Source organism: Astatotilapia calliptera, chromosome 12 (assembly GCF_900246225.1).
Source record: "Astatotilapia calliptera chromosome 12, fAstCal1.2, whole genome shotgun sequence".
Lineage (NCBI taxonomy): Eukaryota > Metazoa > Chordata > Actinopteri > Cichliformes > Cichlidae > Astatotilapia > Astatotilapia calliptera.
This window is the reverse complement of record NC_039313.1, coordinates 33,426,987-33,445,261: the sequence shown is the minus strand read 5'-3', so window position 1 is coordinate 33,445,261 and position 18,275 is coordinate 33,426,987. Positions and strand designations below refer to the sequence as shown.

The 18,275-nt window shown below is 40.8% G+C and overlaps 1 protein-coding gene across 1 annotated transcript in view; it reads right to left on the bottom strand.

Annotated features, from left to right (window-relative positions):
- Positions 1-18,275, bottom strand: part of bmp2k (BMP2 inducible kinase) — a 56,037-nt gene that overhangs the window by 6,515 nt on the left and 31,247 nt on the right. Inside the window, exons 5-15 of the mRNA XM_026187690.1 lie at positions 16,769-16,890; positions 14,131-14,212; positions 11,771-11,903; positions 10,375-10,478; positions 10,210-10,289; positions 9,854-10,002; positions 9,231-9,433; positions 8,940-9,125; positions 6,218-6,459; positions 5,737-5,903; positions 5,209-5,322 (exon numbers count right to left, since the gene is read on the bottom strand). Of these exons, the coding sequence (XP_026043475.1) occupies positions 5,209-5,322; positions 5,737-5,903; positions 6,218-6,459; positions 8,940-9,125; positions 9,231-9,433; positions 9,854-10,002; positions 10,210-10,289; positions 10,375-10,478; positions 11,771-11,903; positions 14,131-14,212; positions 16,769-16,890 (1,582 nt within the window). The remainder of the gene's footprint in view (positions 1-5,208; positions 5,323-5,736; positions 5,904-6,217; positions 6,460-8,939; positions 9,126-9,230; positions 9,434-9,853; positions 10,003-10,209; positions 10,290-10,374; positions 10,479-11,770; positions 11,904-14,130; positions 14,213-16,768; positions 16,891-18,275) is intronic.

Below are 18,275 nucleotides of genomic sequence, written 5' to 3'. Positions count from 1 at the left end.
TACTTTTCTTCAAAAAGCCCTTTCTGGGTTCTTCCAAACCACAGAATCAGGGTTGGGGCGAAGGAACTTCAGCGAGTTGTAATAATAGTTGATACACCTGTGGTCTCAACTCCTTCCTCGCATCTCTGGTAAGAGGGGCTACGACACAATGAGAAAGGGGGCTTGATTGACAAATGAAAGCGTGCGTGTGCACTGCTGGATCGTCCATCGTGAACTGCAGCATATTCAAAGCCTCTTTGATAAATCTTTGCTGTATAGTTTTACTCACAGCATCCTGATAGACTGATATCCAAATATGGTCAAAATTCCACCACAGACAGAAGGAAATGACGAGAACATGAAAGTTTGTCCAGAACTAAACCTGCAAACAAGGATTAACCACACTGAACTCACCATGTTCAGAGCTTTAATCTCCATCGGGTTTCCAGCAAACTAGGCATAGGGGCAAAGTCAGATTCACATCTACCCCTTTATATGGAAGATTCATCGATTTAACAGGAGAACTGCAGCCAAAATGCATGTAGGAGACTTGAAAATGTCTTTGTTGCCAAAGGTTGCAGAAATGCACCCTTAACCAAGCGAGTGAAGGACACATGCGTCGCTGCTTCTGTTTCACACTCTGTTTTGCCAACCAGCCGTTGCACAGCATCTCAAACATGCTCAGCTTTCAGTTCGAGCTAGACGGGGCGACACTTAAGACAGCCATCCTAACATCAGGAACATCTTGCTCGTGGTGTAGTGGTGGAGAGACTCTAAGCTTCTCTTTAAGGATAAAAAAGGAACCAAAGTGAGTATTGATTTTGGATGTTTTTTATTCATCAGTAACATTCTATAAAGAAGTACATTCACACTCACAGTATGATACAGGACCTTTTACATAGTCTGCTGCAAAAACAAGAAAACTACTGATCTATAGGTTGTTGTCTTTCTGCAGAAGAGGTACCAGGAGCTGCTGGAGTCAACTAAAGCTGAAGAGCTGTGACATTTTTCCAACACTTCTAATGAGAATTAAAGTTTAAAAAAAAAAAAAAAATCCAATAGTTTTAGTCATCTTATTGGAGGCTTCCTAACACATCTGCATGATTTAAGGCTAACAAAAAATAAAACAAAAATATAGTAACAAAGGGGGGGAAACATCGCCCCAAGACAGAGAGGAAAGAGCACAGAAAAGTTGCAAATGTAAACAATATAAAACAACATCATCCTACAGATCCTGGGACAGTACTTCCTGTTTTGCTGCACTTTCAAAATAAAATAAAGTGCATTAATAACACTGACTGTCCCTTTCACTTGTTTTTAGCTCTGATGGTTCGCTTGTCCGAGCTATAGACCCATCCACCAATACACATGAACAAGATGTTTCTGAGAATGGCTGTCTCACTAAATGAAGAATGAAAAGAAAGTAAACAAATAAAACAAATAATTAAAAAAATAAAAACCAAAACTTAAATGAAGCAGTTTTTCCAAAAAAAGGCCCCAGTAAAGGCAGGCAGTGACATGAGCGGAAAAATGAGGTGGAACAGAAGCATCAAGCAGCTTTAACTCCAAACTTACCTTCAGCTAAACACAAATTACCACCGACTATATTCATTACAATGTGATATGGTTCATGTGTGCACGGATGAGTGCCAAGGGAAATGCTCACTTGCTGACCTAAGGCGGATAAACAGCAGCACAGTGAGGATCAACAAACATACAGCCCTTTAGGATTGTATGGATTCAAATATATATAAAAAGAAAGAATAAAACAAATAAAAAAAAGAATAAATCAAAATTTCCTCAATTTTTGACCAAAAATCAACATTTAAACAAGAGAATGTGCCATCAGCCAGTTGTATTCAACATAAAACTATTAAAACAATAACGAAAGTTAGAGTCAAGTCGAGCTGTGGCAGCTCCCTATCAAAATCATCATCCTTTATATGAGTGGGATCTACTTTAATCACTTGTTTGGTCCATTGTTGTGGCAAAGAAAGAAAAAAAAACCCCACATCCTTTCATTAACCATCCAAGTTTTTGTATCCACTATAATTTTCTAAGCAGGTAAATTAACTGCATGAAAACAGAGTAAATCTGTCATGGATAAAGGAAAGTTTTTCAAAGAAATCCTTTTACGTAACCACACTCGCTCATTTTAGCGGATAAATTAGTCACTTAAAGGTTAAGATTACCTATAACATGTCGTAATCCGCCATGACATCGGGTACGGGGAAGGCCAATAACACATTTTCTGATTCGACCTCATAAAGTTACTCAGAGATCTTTAAGGGTTACGACGGGCACCCTGTTATCCGCGCTTGATAGAGTTAAAGTCAGATTTTATGGAAGTTCCTGTAAAGTAAATCAGCACACTGGTCTTTTTATAAAATGTAGTTCCTTTGTTAAAAAAATTAAATAAAAATACTGTCAGCTGTTGGTCATCAAAGAGGATTAAAATCAACTTCCCCACCGTCTGGCAGCAGGCACAAGCACAAGTCGCCAACACCAGAAACACTTAAATCACAAACTGGATATTTATTAGGGTTTAACGCTCAGAAGCAGAGCTGCAGGGGACCAGCAGGTGGAGCTGGAGCCCGATATCGAATCACGGAAAATAAAACCTGACCCGATCCGGTTTTTAAAGTCGGCAGCGGGCTTTAAAACAACAAAACACTAAACTAACCAACTGATGGCACAAACACGAGCGAAGAGGCTGCTCCAAAATTTGCTGCAAATTTTTTCATGCCAGCCTGAAGGAATGAGTCCCAACAAAGTGGGTTCTGCATCAGCTCGGTACAAGAGTCCCTTTTCTTGTTTTTTGGCTTCTTTTTTGGTTTTTCGTTTTATCCAATTTGAACTTGTATAGATTTTTATATTCCTTAAGTAATAAGTGAAGACGATAAAATATTTCCACACTTACATTCAAGTGCTTATAGGGTTATATTGCATTGTCATCTTGTCTTAATCTACTCTAAGATGGATTTGCATTAAGCCTGCGTGTTTGAGATGAATTTACTGTAGAGAGAGAGAAAAGAAAAAAACACTCACTCTCCTTTAGAAAATAAAATGTTTCAGGATTAATCATTAAATATATTCCATTAATTATAAACAGCGTGTCTAAATCACCTATCAAAACATTAATCAATTCACATTTAAGGAGCAGGAAGAGTACAGAGGCACAGAAGCTTATTGCTGCCACAGATGTGATAAATGTAGAAATACTGCGCTCAGATATTCACATTGCTTTAACAAGGCTGTGATCTGTGTTAGGGAAGAAGGGGAGGGGGGGTGAACCACAAGCAGTCTGGTTAATGAAGCCAAATCAGAAGAACTAATCATCAGGTTATGACGTCGGCCTCCACAGTAAAGTGCTCACTCCACATGTGAAGAACATTTGAGGCTTCGGGAAAACTATTGTGCAACGTGTGAGGAATCTTTGCAGTTTCAATGGCCGCGCAGGGGCGACAGTATCGCCATGTAAACAAACGGCAACGAGCCATAACTTTGGAAGTTCAAGCTTGCTTTTTTCCCCTCCTCAAAGTGGAGTTTGTTAGTACCAGGGCTGAGCGATGGTTCGACAGACGTCGTAATAATACAGGAGCTGAAAGATGGGTGTGAGATCATCTCAGCTACATGTTTCAGTCCCTAACACCAAATATATAGCACCAACTCTCCGATATGGTAAATCATGCAAAATAAAACATGTTTACAAAGCTGCGAGTAAAACAGACGCTTTCGGACCAAAGAGTTCCAACAATCAGAGCTTTTCTTCTTCCTTTCTGATGAAAACTGAGTTGAATAGAAAAACTTAGAAAAGACAGACCAAGGAAGGAGCTGTGGGGGTTGTAATTTACTACGCAGTAATACTGTCCTTCACTGCCTCACTGTGAGTGACTCCTTGATGTACAGGACTGGTTTAAATCTATGGATCTTCCCAGGAACGCAGCTGGACTTCACAGTGATGACAACCGTTATTTAGCTCTCTCATTTTGCCAATACAATAGTTAGTGTGTGCCCGTTTTTCCATTTTATTAGCAAACTACGGAAATGCTCCAACTCGGCTCTGAAGTCAGAAAAATGACAATATTTGACCTGATGAGTCCAAATCAGGTTCTTAAAGCCTGGACCAATGTCTCTGTGTTTTACTCTAATTTTATTTATCTGTTTATTTGTAAATATACAAGTTGTCAGTGCTGCCACAGCAAACACCAACGTCACTAAAGGCTCCTCTTGTGCTGGAGTTGTCTGTAAACTTTATGGCCTCATTCCTGAAGTGCAGACATGCAGAAAGGTGCGACTTCCTGTCAGAGTCGAAGGAACTGCAAAAGTCCGAAAGCAGCTCAAGCGTTTGGCTGAACACCGAATAACCCGCTTTAATAAGACGACTGTAATACTGTTAAATTCAAATGGTGCTATAATGAATTTGCTGCAAAATTTAACACCACGAAGAAAAAAAATATTCTTATGACTCCTGAAATTCTTTTAATTAGATGGCCTTTGTATTCATTTATTCACCAGTCAGAAACTAAATAACTGACATTTAAACATCACTCAGCCCTTTGTAGTACCAACCACGTGACATTTCATATTGCTTTTAAACAGCAATTTCATCCAGCTCTTGTCCAAGCTGGACACAGAAGTTTTTGATTCTCACCAAACTTTTTTAATGCACTTTTATTCAAAGTGTAATTTAATCCAAAGTGCCTCACAATGAGCACATACCTCTGACTGTTCTGTGTTAGTACCTTGCTCCAGCCGCGTGGAGAGAGACGTGTTTATGAGTGGACTTCCATCTGACTTGCATAAAGGTTTGTTCCAACGGGACATTATATTTTCATTAATAAGCCTTCTGTTAAACTTCACTGCATTGAATGCATCGACACACCTGCTACTCCTTCGCTTCCTATTTTAACCACAGGAGGAGCAAAAGCTGCAATTTGCTTTTTTAAAATCATTATTATTATTAATAATATGATTCATAATGACAGCATAAGTGCATCTAAATCTTCCAACTAACATTAGGAAACAACACAAATCTGGCTGATCATTGGTTTTAAATGGCCCACTGCTGGGTCCTTGTGGCATAGGAGCTTCTGACCAGAGGTCAGGTGAGGGGAGAAGACTGGGATTGGGGGGGGGGGGGGGGGGGGGCAGGAAGAGGACAGACTGGGGGAGGCAGGTGGCTCCACAGTGTTGGGTCCTCACGGTAGAGACTCCTCTAAGACTTGCCTGCGTTGGCCACAAATGGGACTGAGCCGAAGAGATCCTCTGGAGGAAGGGGCTTGGCTGCGGCAGGCGGCGGTCGGTCAGTTTCCACGCTCGTTGTCCTCTCCGCTGGCTTTTCTGTACATAAAAGATCACAATTAGATATCTACAGCTACGAGGTGATAGAAGTAGTTTTGAAATTAAATATTGTTGCATATGATTGTGGGTGTTACTGATAAATGTTTCCTCAAATATGTACAGACTCCCACAGCTCTGAGAATACACTCAGTAAGAGCACAATGCCCAAAATCTGCTATTTTAACAACAGAAAAATGTTTATTCTCCATCTGGTTAAAAAGCTAAATAAACACGGTGATACACAATCATGTGGTTCACATGCCAGATTTTTCCCTTTATCTGAAAAAGACATTAACGAGGAGCTGAAATGTTTACAGAAAATTTCTCCGTCTACGGCAACACTTTTCAAACAATCACCTCTTTTCTTTCTTTTCTTGAAATGACAAAAGAGTTAAAACGTTAGAGTTCACTTGCTTGCTCTGAGCATGTCAAATTCCCGGTCAAGCAGCTCCTCCTCGGTCAATTTAGAAAAGTTGTCCTCTCCGAAAGGGTTCCAGCCTGACATATCGGGAGGGTTGCTGACTGCACTGCTGCAGCTCTGCAAAGGAGGGGTGACCCCATCTGTGGACAGCAGAGGGTTCCTACGGCAGAGAGGGGACAGCAAACAGACCACGTTAGAGACAATACCAATCAGATATTTCTAAGACTTCACAAACTGCATGCGTTTTCCAAACAACCGATAGGACTGAAAAAACCCAATGCTGAAGTGAGAACAAACGGCTGAGGTCACGGTGCTTGCATCCATCTTCAACATACAGATGATTAATGTAAATCCCATTTTCACATCACATAAAAACTTTCTATATGCTTAAAAATGGAAAGAAGGGAAATACTCTCACATGTAGAAGGAAACCAATCTAATTTCACTTCCACAAACAGATTCAAAGGACATTACCTGGGGTTAGTGTATGAGGGATCTACAGGAGATGGCCCCCCCATCTGGCAAGTACCAGCTCCAGTTCCTGTGGTGGGTGTGGTCGCATTGTAGGAACCCAGAGGGATCTGGAACTCAAGAGGGGAAGACATATAGGGGAGAGGCTGCTGAGCAGGATGATGCTGCTGCTGCTGTGGATGTTGTTGATGATGTTGCTGATGCTGCTGTTGTTGCTGGACAAAAGCCTGTTGGTACTGTTGCAGCTGTTAGGGAAGGAAGAGAGGGAGAAGAAGGGGGGGAGGGAATGAGGGACGGACCATTGATTTCATGGCGCATTATGATGATGAAATGTTGTTAGAAACCAGTTCTGGATTTGGAAAGCTGGGGACACGGTGGAGGGGAGGGATGAGGGAATGAAAGTCAAAACAGCACATCGAACACCAAACTGAACACATCAACTAATAACGACTAACTCAAACTATGGCTGACAGATCAATTTTCTGGCCAATCAGAGAGTCCGAAACACTTCGAAACAAGATGCTCAAGTCAGTTAAAGTTCTGGGGTATTGATCTGGTCAACCACACGTGGGAGATTCCAGGAGACAATCGTTTCAGGAGAGCTGGACAGGGCCACAGAAGGCCCTTAACCCATCAGCAGGGCCGGTATCGACTTCTTTGTACAAGGTGGAACAGGATGAACACTGCCAGAACCCTACAGAAGGCCACTGGTGTGAATATTTCGGACCAAACAACCAAAAAGAGACTTCACGAGGTTGGCAGTTCCAACACTGGCACCCTGTGCTTTTCACAGAAGAGAGCAGGTTCACCCTGAGCACATGTGACAGACGTGAAGGGGTCTGGAGAAGGCGTGGAGAATGCGATGCTGCACGTAACATCGTTCAGCATGAACAGTTTGGTGCTATGGTCCATGATGGTCTGGGAAGGGATATCCATAGGCAACATCACCCTAACTGCCAGAAGGTGTGAGGATCAAAGCCTTGGACCCACAGTCAAACCCTACACTGGAGCAGTGGGTCCAGGGTTCCTCCTGGTGCACGACAACGCTTGGAGGATACAGGAATTGATAACATTGACCGTCCCTTAACGCTCGCCTGACCTAAATCCAATAGAAAACCTCTGGGTCTTCATGTTTAGGGTCATCCAATCACTCATGATCTGGGAAGAGATCCCAGAGGACACCATCCATCACCTCATTAAGAGCATGCATACAAGCGCACAGGGGACAAGTACCTTTTTAAGTTGCTGCAATGAAATTTTTGCAAAATGGACCAGTCTGCTGCATCAGTTTTTCACTGATTTTCAGTGCGTCTTTGAATTCAGGGCTCTGCAGGTTAATAATTTTAAGTTCTATAAAATGATGTAGCAGTTTTACCCAGTCCATATCAGTGCAGATATCTAGCATAATTTGTTCCCCCATTGCAGTCTCATGTGTTTCCAAAGTGTTCCTTTAATTTGTTTGAGTAGTATATAAATAAATTCTGCAAATGACGACGAAATGAAAAAATACAGTTTATGGTTCACCTTTTTCTCTAAATCCTCTAGTCATCCAACACTTTCTCCACTCTCCAAGTTTGTAAAGCAGTTTTTTCCACACTGCTGTTGTGCATTTAAAGTACCGCACAAATGAAACTGATCCAATGTCATTAAACCATATTACAAATGTGCAACGCGTCTTCCTCACAATAAGGAGCAGGTCTAAGATCGGTGTGGAAATGCTGCTTTTTAAACACTAAGCAGGTATCTTGGGAATAAGAACAGTAATTCTGAGCACTCGCCTCTTCCCCCGAATATGAACCGCTTCATATGTCAGAACGCAACATAGATAAAACTGCTCCATTTCACCCTCTGTTCGATCCCCTCGTGGCTTCGCTCAGACCAGATTGCCTCTGAAATAAAACAGATGGTACGCGCTCGGTGGGAAACAGACTAAAAATTACGCCGCCCTTACAGTGCACATTTGGAGGACCTGTGTTTGTGTGTTTGATTCAGTAAATACTAGTTTTCAGAATATTTGGACAGATTCAGTAGGAAGTTTGAGCGTCTGCTTCCAATGCTGCTTGGCACAGACGTGAGGAGATTCGAGGGAGGAGGACTGGCTGCCAGTGTTTGGAACAGAGAGCAAATTTAGGCCATTATGACATTAAATGAAATATTCAGCTCCGTGTTATTTCACGCTGTGTCTCCATGTGTTTCGCTGTCATTTGCTCAAACTATTTACTGCAGTTTTGGATAAAGTCTTCTGCTCTGAAATGCTGTCACGTTTTTTTTTTCCAGTCGCTTGAACAAAAAGCAAATTCAATTTGATGGCTGTCGATTCAAGAGCAGACTCCACATAAGCCAAGCCGCACAAGGCCAAAAAGGGGCCACATGTTTGTTGATATGGCCAGAACAAACTGAGAATTTGAAATTGAGATCTGTCCAAGTCAAGTATTACCTTCTTGATTTTTAAATATTGAGCATTGGAGCTACATGACTACAGGTAGATAGACTGGGAGCCATTTCTGCTGTTTGGTGTCTGGGTCTTGGCTGCAGACCCAGCTCTCTTCAGCAGGAGAAACTGCATGAGCACTGGAAGTGGTCCACAGGTGCGCAAAACAAAGATGATGTTGAATTAAACCAAACGTCCTTTTTAAACATAACGAATGCAGTCACCAAAGTTTAGGGTATCTTATTGCATCACTGGGGGTTTTGGCGTCACATCTAGACCTCTGAAAGGACTCACCATGGCGGCGTACTGAGCCTGAGCAACCTGCTGCTGATACATCATCTGCTGCTGCTGCTGCTGTTGGAGCATGGCCTGTTGTTGCTGCTGCTGAAGCATGGCCTGTTGCTGCTGCTGTTGCTGGAGCATGGCCTGTTGCTGCTGCTGCTGCTGCTGCTGAAGCGACTGCTGCACAGCCTGTTGGTACTGAAGTCAAAATTAAAAAAAAAAAAAAAGTTTGGAAAACATTGCCTCCAAGTGATGGCTTAAAAATGACTGATGCGTAATAACTGGGATCATGGTGTGACGTACCTGGAGGTATTGGAGTTGATGTGCATTTGCATGTTGTTGCTGCACTGCCTGGTGGTGGTGGTGATGCTGTTGTAGCTGCTGCAGACGCAAATCACCAGGTTGTAGCTGCTGCAGGACTCTGTGTTGTTGACTGCTGGCCTGTGGCTGAGGCTGTTGCTGAGGCTGAGACTGTATGGATGGTTGCCCAGAGCCAGGAGTGGGAGCTGAGAGGTACAGATGAACAGTGTTTGTTCTTTAGACTCCAGAAAAGGAAATAACAAGTAAATCTAAATTCAGGATATCGAGGGGTTTATATATTCAGATATCACATGGTGACGAGAGCTGAGCCGGTTGCTGATTTACCAGTCAATCAACATTCTGCCTACATCCACAGATGAGGATGCAGGCAATGAGCAAAACATTGCAGCATTATCCTCATTTGGAAGATATTTAGTTCGGGAATTTATGCATAAATAAATAATCATAAATAATTTTCAGTAATTTTAAGAAATGTGTTTTGGTTTGTTTGAAAATAATATGTGTATATAGTCTGTACTGTATTTAGTCAAAATAAAGACTTTTAACAAACTCCTTTAAGACATTTTCTTAGATATAAAAATCCATCCTACTGATGTTTAACAAACCTTTCTGGCCGTTGCTGACGGGTGCTGAAGGCACGGTCATCTTGACAGGGGTGACAGTGTTAGTGAGAGGCAGGACATTACTGTTTGCAGCCTTTGGCCGCTGTCTGGGAGCTATCGATGTTTCCGTTGGGCCCACAGAGTCTGTGATCCTGTAAAGGAGGAAGCAAAAGTGTCCCTCAGCATGTGCAGGAAGAACTGTACTATGTGCGTTTGTAACAGCTGACAGGCTGTGATCTCAAGAGGTAAAAAAAACAAAAAAACAACAACAATAAAATAAAAAATGAATACATAAGATTAAAGTAATCCATCATTTCCATTTTCAGTTTATACATAATAAAACTGTCGGTGAGCAGCACCTGGCTTTCGTCAAGCTCTTCTTAGCAGCGACCTCGCTGGCTGTCAGAGGCTCAGGGAGTGACGTCGGGATGGGAGAGTTCTAGATAAACAGCAGGGAGGTTCATTTTAATAAGCCAGTGAGGAAAGGCTAAAGACATGCTGACTGTTTTATGCCTGTGACTTACGAAGAGATTTGGCACTGGACAGTCTTTTCCAGCTAATTTGAAGGCAAAATAGGACACTTGGTAAATGTCAGGTCTCTTCTCCTGGTCTGGTTCGAGCATATATCCTGAAGAAGATTAAAGATCACTTTATACACTACAAGAGCAAGATTTCTACAGTTAATTAAAAGGAAGTTTCAGTTACTTGAAACAAAAGTAAAAAGTAGACAGTTGAAAAAAGAAACCATTTGAAACCACTTTCATGCATTTGTTCACTGACCTTTTGCTTGTTGGGCAACTGTGTAAACCACTACACTATTGAGCTGCTGTAATATCTTGTCCTCTTGATTGTTTTGCTTTGATGTAGTTACTTATCTAAGGTGGAAAGTTTTTTTTTGTTTTGTTTTTGCTTTCTTTTATTCTTTGCTTCGAGCCCTGTGTACAGGAGCTGCATGCAAAAAGATCTTTCGTTAAAAGGGTTGGCGTAATAAGCAAATGCTTCAGCCAATACCTTTTGATTAGCCTTGTCTCATGCTTTCTTGCTTTGTGGTAGATCTTTGTTCTGTATTCATTGAGATAATTGAATGCTAATCAATAAAATCAAAATCAAATCAAATCTCGTCTAAATTCCTAATTCTTGACCCTGACATTATAATAATTAAGAGAAATCTTTTCTTTTAAAACTAAATATTTTTAATCCAGAACAATGAAACAGTAACCAGCAAACCCACTCTGCAAAGTAAGTAAAGCTAAATTAAAAATATATTTATATTAAAAAAATACATTTAAAAAAGTTTAACTATATCAACTCTGGTGCAGAACAACATGTATTTGGCATGTATCGTCTTCCCTTGACCACTTGGTGGAGCTGTTTGTCAAGTGTTTTAAAAAGGAAGCTCCGCCACAGGATACATTTGGGGAAGTGAAATAACTTGAGCACAAACAAAGCTGTCGTGACTGACGTCCTCGACTGGTTCAAACAGGCTTGAGTTGGGTAAATGCATTAAAAAAAAAAAAAAAAAAAAAGACTGAAAGAGATCACTCTGTGGGTGACAACAGCGGAGAAGAAACCACACTAAAAAGGTGGAGACTGTAACATGGCTTTGTATTTCTTATATTTATCTGTGAAATTACATCAAAGTAACATTTGTTACGGTCAAGCCTAAAGTCAAGCTCCATAAAGCGGGAGACGATTTCCAATTTAAACAACATTTTTTTCACATCTTTGATAATCTGCAAATGTGGGAGACAAATTGCAGACAGAATATTTTGCTCGTTGACAAAATGATGTTAAATAACTACTGAATCAAAAAAGACACCACAGGAAAAAACAAAACAAACGAAAGTTATTCTGGATAGTTATTAATAACTACAAAGCTGTATTCAGCTGCTCCGTGTGACACGTTAAACTCCAACTTACTGATTAAACAGTGCAACTTGAAGGAGAATTTGGAGTTATCTGGAACGATAAAGGTTCCATCACATATGGCGACTTGACTCTCCCCAAATGGAAGTGCGAAGAAACACAGCTTGTACAACAAGCATCCAAGTGCCTGTGGAGAAAACAAACAATCTGGTCAAACACCTGTATCCAGTTACTTTGAGGATGGGCACTGCTAGAGACTCAGCCCCAGTGCCAACATCATACCCAAGTTTTGTTAGTGTGTATTCTATCGCAAAACCCAAAACACCCAGCGTGAGGAGTGTATCCATGTCTTCAATTCAAACACCACCTCATTTTCTCCCAAAATAAAGCAGCTAATATTGATAATAATAATAACAATATCTCATTAAACATCAGATGCCATGGAAGTTTTTGATGCAGACACATTTTGTTTATAACTGAAGAAATACTAGGTTTGTTCAACTAAGCCTGAACAGCCCAAAGGATTTAAAGCAAAACTCTGTAAGTACCCAAAATACCCATCAGAACCTGGGTGCTTTCCTCCTTGCCCTGAGACAATGACGATACAAACAACAGTGATAAACTTTAAATGCATGTTTCCTGAATTACTGAACCACTGAAATTATCTTTAAGATGTTTTCAGTAATTTGGTGGCATGTGATAAAATTGACTGATAGGCTTAAATAGAAAACAAATCAAGATTACCATTAAAGGATACAAGAAGTCTTTGTAAGAAGTCTAAGATGATGTGTGCAGGAGAATTATCAATGGTGCTCATTGGTATTCATCACATTAAAAGAAAAGAAAAATGGGATTCTACAATCACTGAATAGATCAAGAAACCATGCCCTGGCCCTCGAAATGATGCTTCCTTTCTCTTCCTACAGAGGTGCACAGGTCCTTATTAGAAAATAATATTTTTATTCATGTCACACGCTAAAAAACTGTGTTTACAAAATCAGGCCCAGAGTCTGCTCTGCAGGCAGTATGGCTGTCCAAACAAACCGGCATGCAAAAGTGCTCTGAACTAAAACATATATTCAGCTTAAGCTACATTTGGCTCCAGTATCCAGCATATCTGCTGACCATGCAGTTTGGGATGAAAGAGACTTTGGAATTAGCCGCCCCATTAGGGAACGGTTTCCCTTTAAGCGCTCCATCTGATGATAGTCTGCACCACTCTCCTTAACAAGCTAATCCAGGCTGATGCTCTTAATCTAAGTGAGCCAGCGTGACCACCAAACAACCCCACAAAGTAGGAATAAACGCTTAAGAAATGTGTGTGAGGCACAGCTCACTGTCAGGCACATGGCTCAAAAACAGGAAGTGACAGCACATGGGGTAGTTGACAGGAAGCTGGGGGTTTTTTGGACTCCTACAGTAGGCATTTTCCTTCGACCAGAGACTGAATAGCTCTAACAGACTGAAGCCACTTTCATCAGGCTGTGCTGAGCCGTGCTGTCTTACTACTGACTGACTATGTATTCATAGAGGAAGCATTAAAGAAGTATTTTATAGACATGCAAAGTAAAAGGATCGACCTTAATCTCATCATCTGGAGCAGCTTGATAATGGCAAAAATCATCATCACTTTATTACTGATGTACGATATTGATGCATAAATCTGACATTTGGATCAGATATCAGTCCGAGCCCGACTCAATAACCCTGATCAGGTATCTGTGACAATGGGCTCATCTACAGGCCCATCTGTTCGATTCAGTTTAATGACACTTTGCATTTATGCGTTGGCAACAACTAGCCAGAGATCTAACGTAGCATGGAGTAGGCAAATGGCATGGGGTCAAGAGTGTGGGGCCTTTAATTCTTTGTGAAAGTTTCTGATTTGACTAGATTTGACACCACAGCTTCTTCCAATCTACTAATAATTTTAGGTCTTTTTTAAATGTTTCAAACAAAATAAGATGCTTACTAAACATTCTAAGAAATAAAACACTAGTTGTCCCATTATCAGCCACATCCTTGGCTGTTTTACGTCATTAACGTACACAATTCCTCAATAATGGCTCCTGTCCAAACACTTGTTTCTGCTTCTCTGCCTCTTTCTTTCAAAACAGCAGAGGCCCATTTCACACAAGCCTATCAAGGCCCTTAACTGAGTCTAATAATCACATATGGACCCAAAATGAAAAAGGACGGGGAGCAGAGAGGGAAGAACAACTAGCTTTGTTGTGACTGATGTTGCTCAATGTTTTATGAAGGAAAAACGCTGCTGGAGAGCTGGTGGAGGCAAATAGCTGGGAGAGAAAGAGAGAGGAGGAACCTGTCGGGGCAGAGTACTGCCAGGCCAAACCAGCCCTGCAGCCTGCGCAACACACACAGACAGCATACATACAAACAGGGAAGGACCTTACCCATATATCAGCCTTAGTGGTGATGGCTTTTCCTGCATACAAGTTAATCATCTCCGGCGCGCGGTAAGAAAGGGTTGTGTACCTGTACAACACAACAACAGGAAGTAATAGATGAAAGTATGTCCTGTTCAAAAATCCAGCACTGCTAGGAACTTTCTCCCCGTCATTCACTGCTGATTTACATTTCTACTCTAACACATTTTCAGTATTTGTAGTTTTGTTTTTAAATGAAGTGTATTTCAGTCACTCAACTGATGTTTAAAATGAGTGATTACAACAGAATACAGTTAAGAGCTTGGCAACTAGGCTCTGTATTACACACAGAAAATTGGGGAGTGATTACTAAACATCCCCTGGAGCCTACAGGTGGATGCTGGGGTGGAGGAGGTGCTGGAACATATCCAGGGACGACTCCTGTGTGAAATCTGCAGCTTGAATAGGTGTGTTTGGTACAGTTTGAGCTGGCTTTGCCTGATGTTTTTGCTGGCTGTTGAAGTCACAAAATTAAAATACCTAATATATTTCAGGTCATCATTAATCTGAAATAACTGAAAAGACTCTTTGTATGTTTTCTGATTTTGCTACTAGGCAACAGGCAAGTATACATCTATTCGTTTTTGACGTCCTCAAACGCGCCACTATGTGTAGTAGCTAGAATCAAATTATTTTATTCAGCTGTTTTAACACTGACCAGGTAGGACAGGAGAGGATTTTTAGGTTTCATAACAACATGTTTGGCTCTAACAGTGAACCAAAACAAAAGATGTAGCTAAGCAGCTAAACAACAGGCTCAATAAGGGGCCTGATAAAGTCAAGGGGAACTTCACATTCAAATGACCTTTTCTCTTCTGATTCATCGCTACAAACAACTTCTAGTGCAAAGCAAAAGCACATCACTGCAAAAGAAGGGTGTGCTTGATTTCACACACACACACACACACACACACACACTTTCATATCTCAGTGAGGACATCTAATTGACATAATGCTTTCCCTAGCCACTTGCTGCAACCATCAAAAATGAATGTCTAACCTTAACCATAGCCTAACTGTAACCCTGACGCTAAAACCACATTTTGAGCCTCAAAAATGCCTACAAACTAATGGGGACCAGGATTTGTCCCCATAAGTGACTGTTGGTCCCCACAAGTATAGTAGCACTCCAATTTTCTGTACTCAAAGATATCCAAACATAGTACACACAAACCAGTTTTTTGTTTTTCTAGTCACTGGCCAAAGTTATAATTCAAATTCAGATTCAAACTTTTATGTGTATCGTTTTGCACTTTCACATAAATACAAGCTTTCAATGCTTTCATGACTTTGTCTGCTTCTGTTTATTGATGCACAGGAAAAAAAAAAAAAGCGACTGCAGGTCAGAGAGTTCCTCATTTACTGCAATAGAAGAACAAACATTTCATTTAGTTTCCTCTTCAGAATCTGTCTGATAACATTCAAAACAGCTGGTTGCATTTTGAGCAAGTCCGGCTTTGAAATGTTAGATGGAAAACCAGCTGAGTCAGCGTAGATCTAAAGCCCATTTCTGTATGACTGGGCAGATTTACACATCGTCCTATTACTGATAACAACCACACATACTGGACTTTATTGCAGCTATAAACGGGTGAAATTGAACAGGCCAATGCTGAACAGGCTTCTGTGATTTGACACTATACAAACAGAATCACATCTAAGACTGCAGATCCCTGCCATACAAATGTGCATGGGGCAAGAAGTGCCTACATAATCACATCCCATTACTGGGCATAATCTCTGATATCTGTTGGTTCTGGGCCATTACGCAGCCACCTACCACAGACGGCAGCACCTCTCTCTGCACTGGAAATTATTTAAAAAAAAAAAAAAAAAAAAAAACTAAGAAAGATAACGAGGCAAAAACTGCCAAGAAACTGCCACATAGTGCAAACTGACCTTGTTTATGTGCCTCACATTTCCTCTGAATTCAAGATTTGATTATCAGCAACGATCTTTAAAGGCTCGTAAACACGCATGCCCACACGCACACAGTCTACATCCAACAATGTTTTCACTTTGTGACTTATATTAGTTTGTTTTTTTTCCTCCATATTTTTTTTTTTTAACCAAAACAACAAATATAAGGCCATGATTCTCTTTTATGGTTATCCGTTTTGTTTTTATCATCATCATCTATGATAGATAATGACATTTAAGCATTTTTACATTTTACTCTTGTTATACTTAATGCTGCCCATCTTAGCCCGGGACATTTTCTCACAGAATAGATTCCTTAATCTCATCAGTTTTACTACAAGAAAAATTATTATTAACAATGAAAAGTAATTAATTTGAATCCACCAGCCACAAAAACAAACTGTCATGAACATATTAACAAGTATTATATTCCACTCAGTCTACCTCTCAGTGTGAAGCAGTCCCTGATTATTCATCAGACCAATCTTATCGTTTCATATCGACTCAGAAAAATAAAATATTTGACTTTTTAAAATGGCAAAAGGAAAAAAAAAAAAGAGTCCTAATATAGAGACTTTATGGGGTTGCTGGTGGCGTTTAACAGCTCTTCCCTTACAGGACACATTTTTAAAAACATTGACAAACATCAAACAACTGGCTATGTTCAGGCCCTAAAAACCCTTACTTCTTAATCTCGTCCTCCACAGCAGCCACGCCGTCCTTCTGTGGCAGTAAAACTCTGTGAGTGGCGCTGCCAAAGTCGCACAGCACATAATTTCCTTGGTCATTCAGCAGGATATTCTCAACCTGGCAAAAAAGAAACACAGCAGGGTTTGGAATGTTTTCAGGAGAAAAATGACATAATGGAAATAAAAACTATTGGAAAAATTAATGAAAACCCTACACAGCACAGCACAGATGCACCTAGTGAGGGGGGGAAAACAACAGCAGAAGAAGACAATAATTCTAATGTGTTAGTGTGCACAGGTAAGTAGAAGTCTCTAATGTTTTCAGAGCCTCTCAGCTGCAGTCTTAGTACAACGTTTAATGTTTTAATTTCATAATTTGTCACTCCTCACTTTGACGGTTTATACCTCACTTATGGATGCTTTAGATTTCAACTGCTGGCTTTTGCTGAACATAGCTTTCAGGTCTGGTCCAAATGTTGGTAAATCATAACTAATGAGGGGCTGTTTTTTGAAGTCATCAAATCTGCAATTACACAGTCCAACCATTCGTTAATACGCTATACCCAAGTCATACTTTTCCACATTGGGGAGAGCACACCGTTCCCCAGGTGTAAACACAAAGCCACTGCCTTAGTGACACACTAAACACAACGACACCTCACTGGCCATTGTTTGCATGTGGTCTGGAACAATGCATCCTAACACGCAGGGGTCAAAAGACATCAGAAATGTCGAGATGGTCAAGGTCAAGAGGAAAATGAAGAAGACAAAGAAGGCCAAGAGGACAACCAAGACAATTCGCTTCTGACGCAGTTTGTGCAGCTGTTGTCCAAAATGTTTTAACCATGAAAGAAGCTGGAATGAGGTTAACACCAATAATTTCACATTTTTAATGTGTTTAGAGAGTCATCATGTGACCTAAAAAAAAAACCCATAAGCCTCAGGTCTTAAAGGTATGAGTTTTAGAGTCAAAAACAAAGACTGACAGTTCATATCTGTTTTTCTTATACCGACTTTCATTCCTCTTCCCTTCAGTGCATATCTCCACCTCTCCAGGATCACTTGGACGCGCAGATCGCAACGCTGTGTGTAAACAGTCTATAGAGAAACCAATCTGCCACTGCAAACAGCGAGAGGCTCAGAGCTGATCCCTGATGCAATCAGACCCCAACCTTGAACCCAACAGTCACTCCTGAAGCACACCTCACCACTGTCTCGCTGTCTCATACTTGTCTCCTGCACCACTCGCATACATCACCACTCCCGACTTCCTAAATGCACCACAGCTCCTGTTTTGGGACCCTCATGTCCTTTCTCTAGATCCAAGTGTAACTCCCTCTGGGATTCTCAATCAGCACCATCGAAGCAAATATCACATTATGACTGCTCAGTATGAAGTCATAAAGGTGCTTCCCTGACCCTCACCTCTCTCCTTAACCTAGCTTCAACAACTCTCTCCTATAACTTCATCAGCCTTTTTTTTAAGTTTAATACTATGGTTAG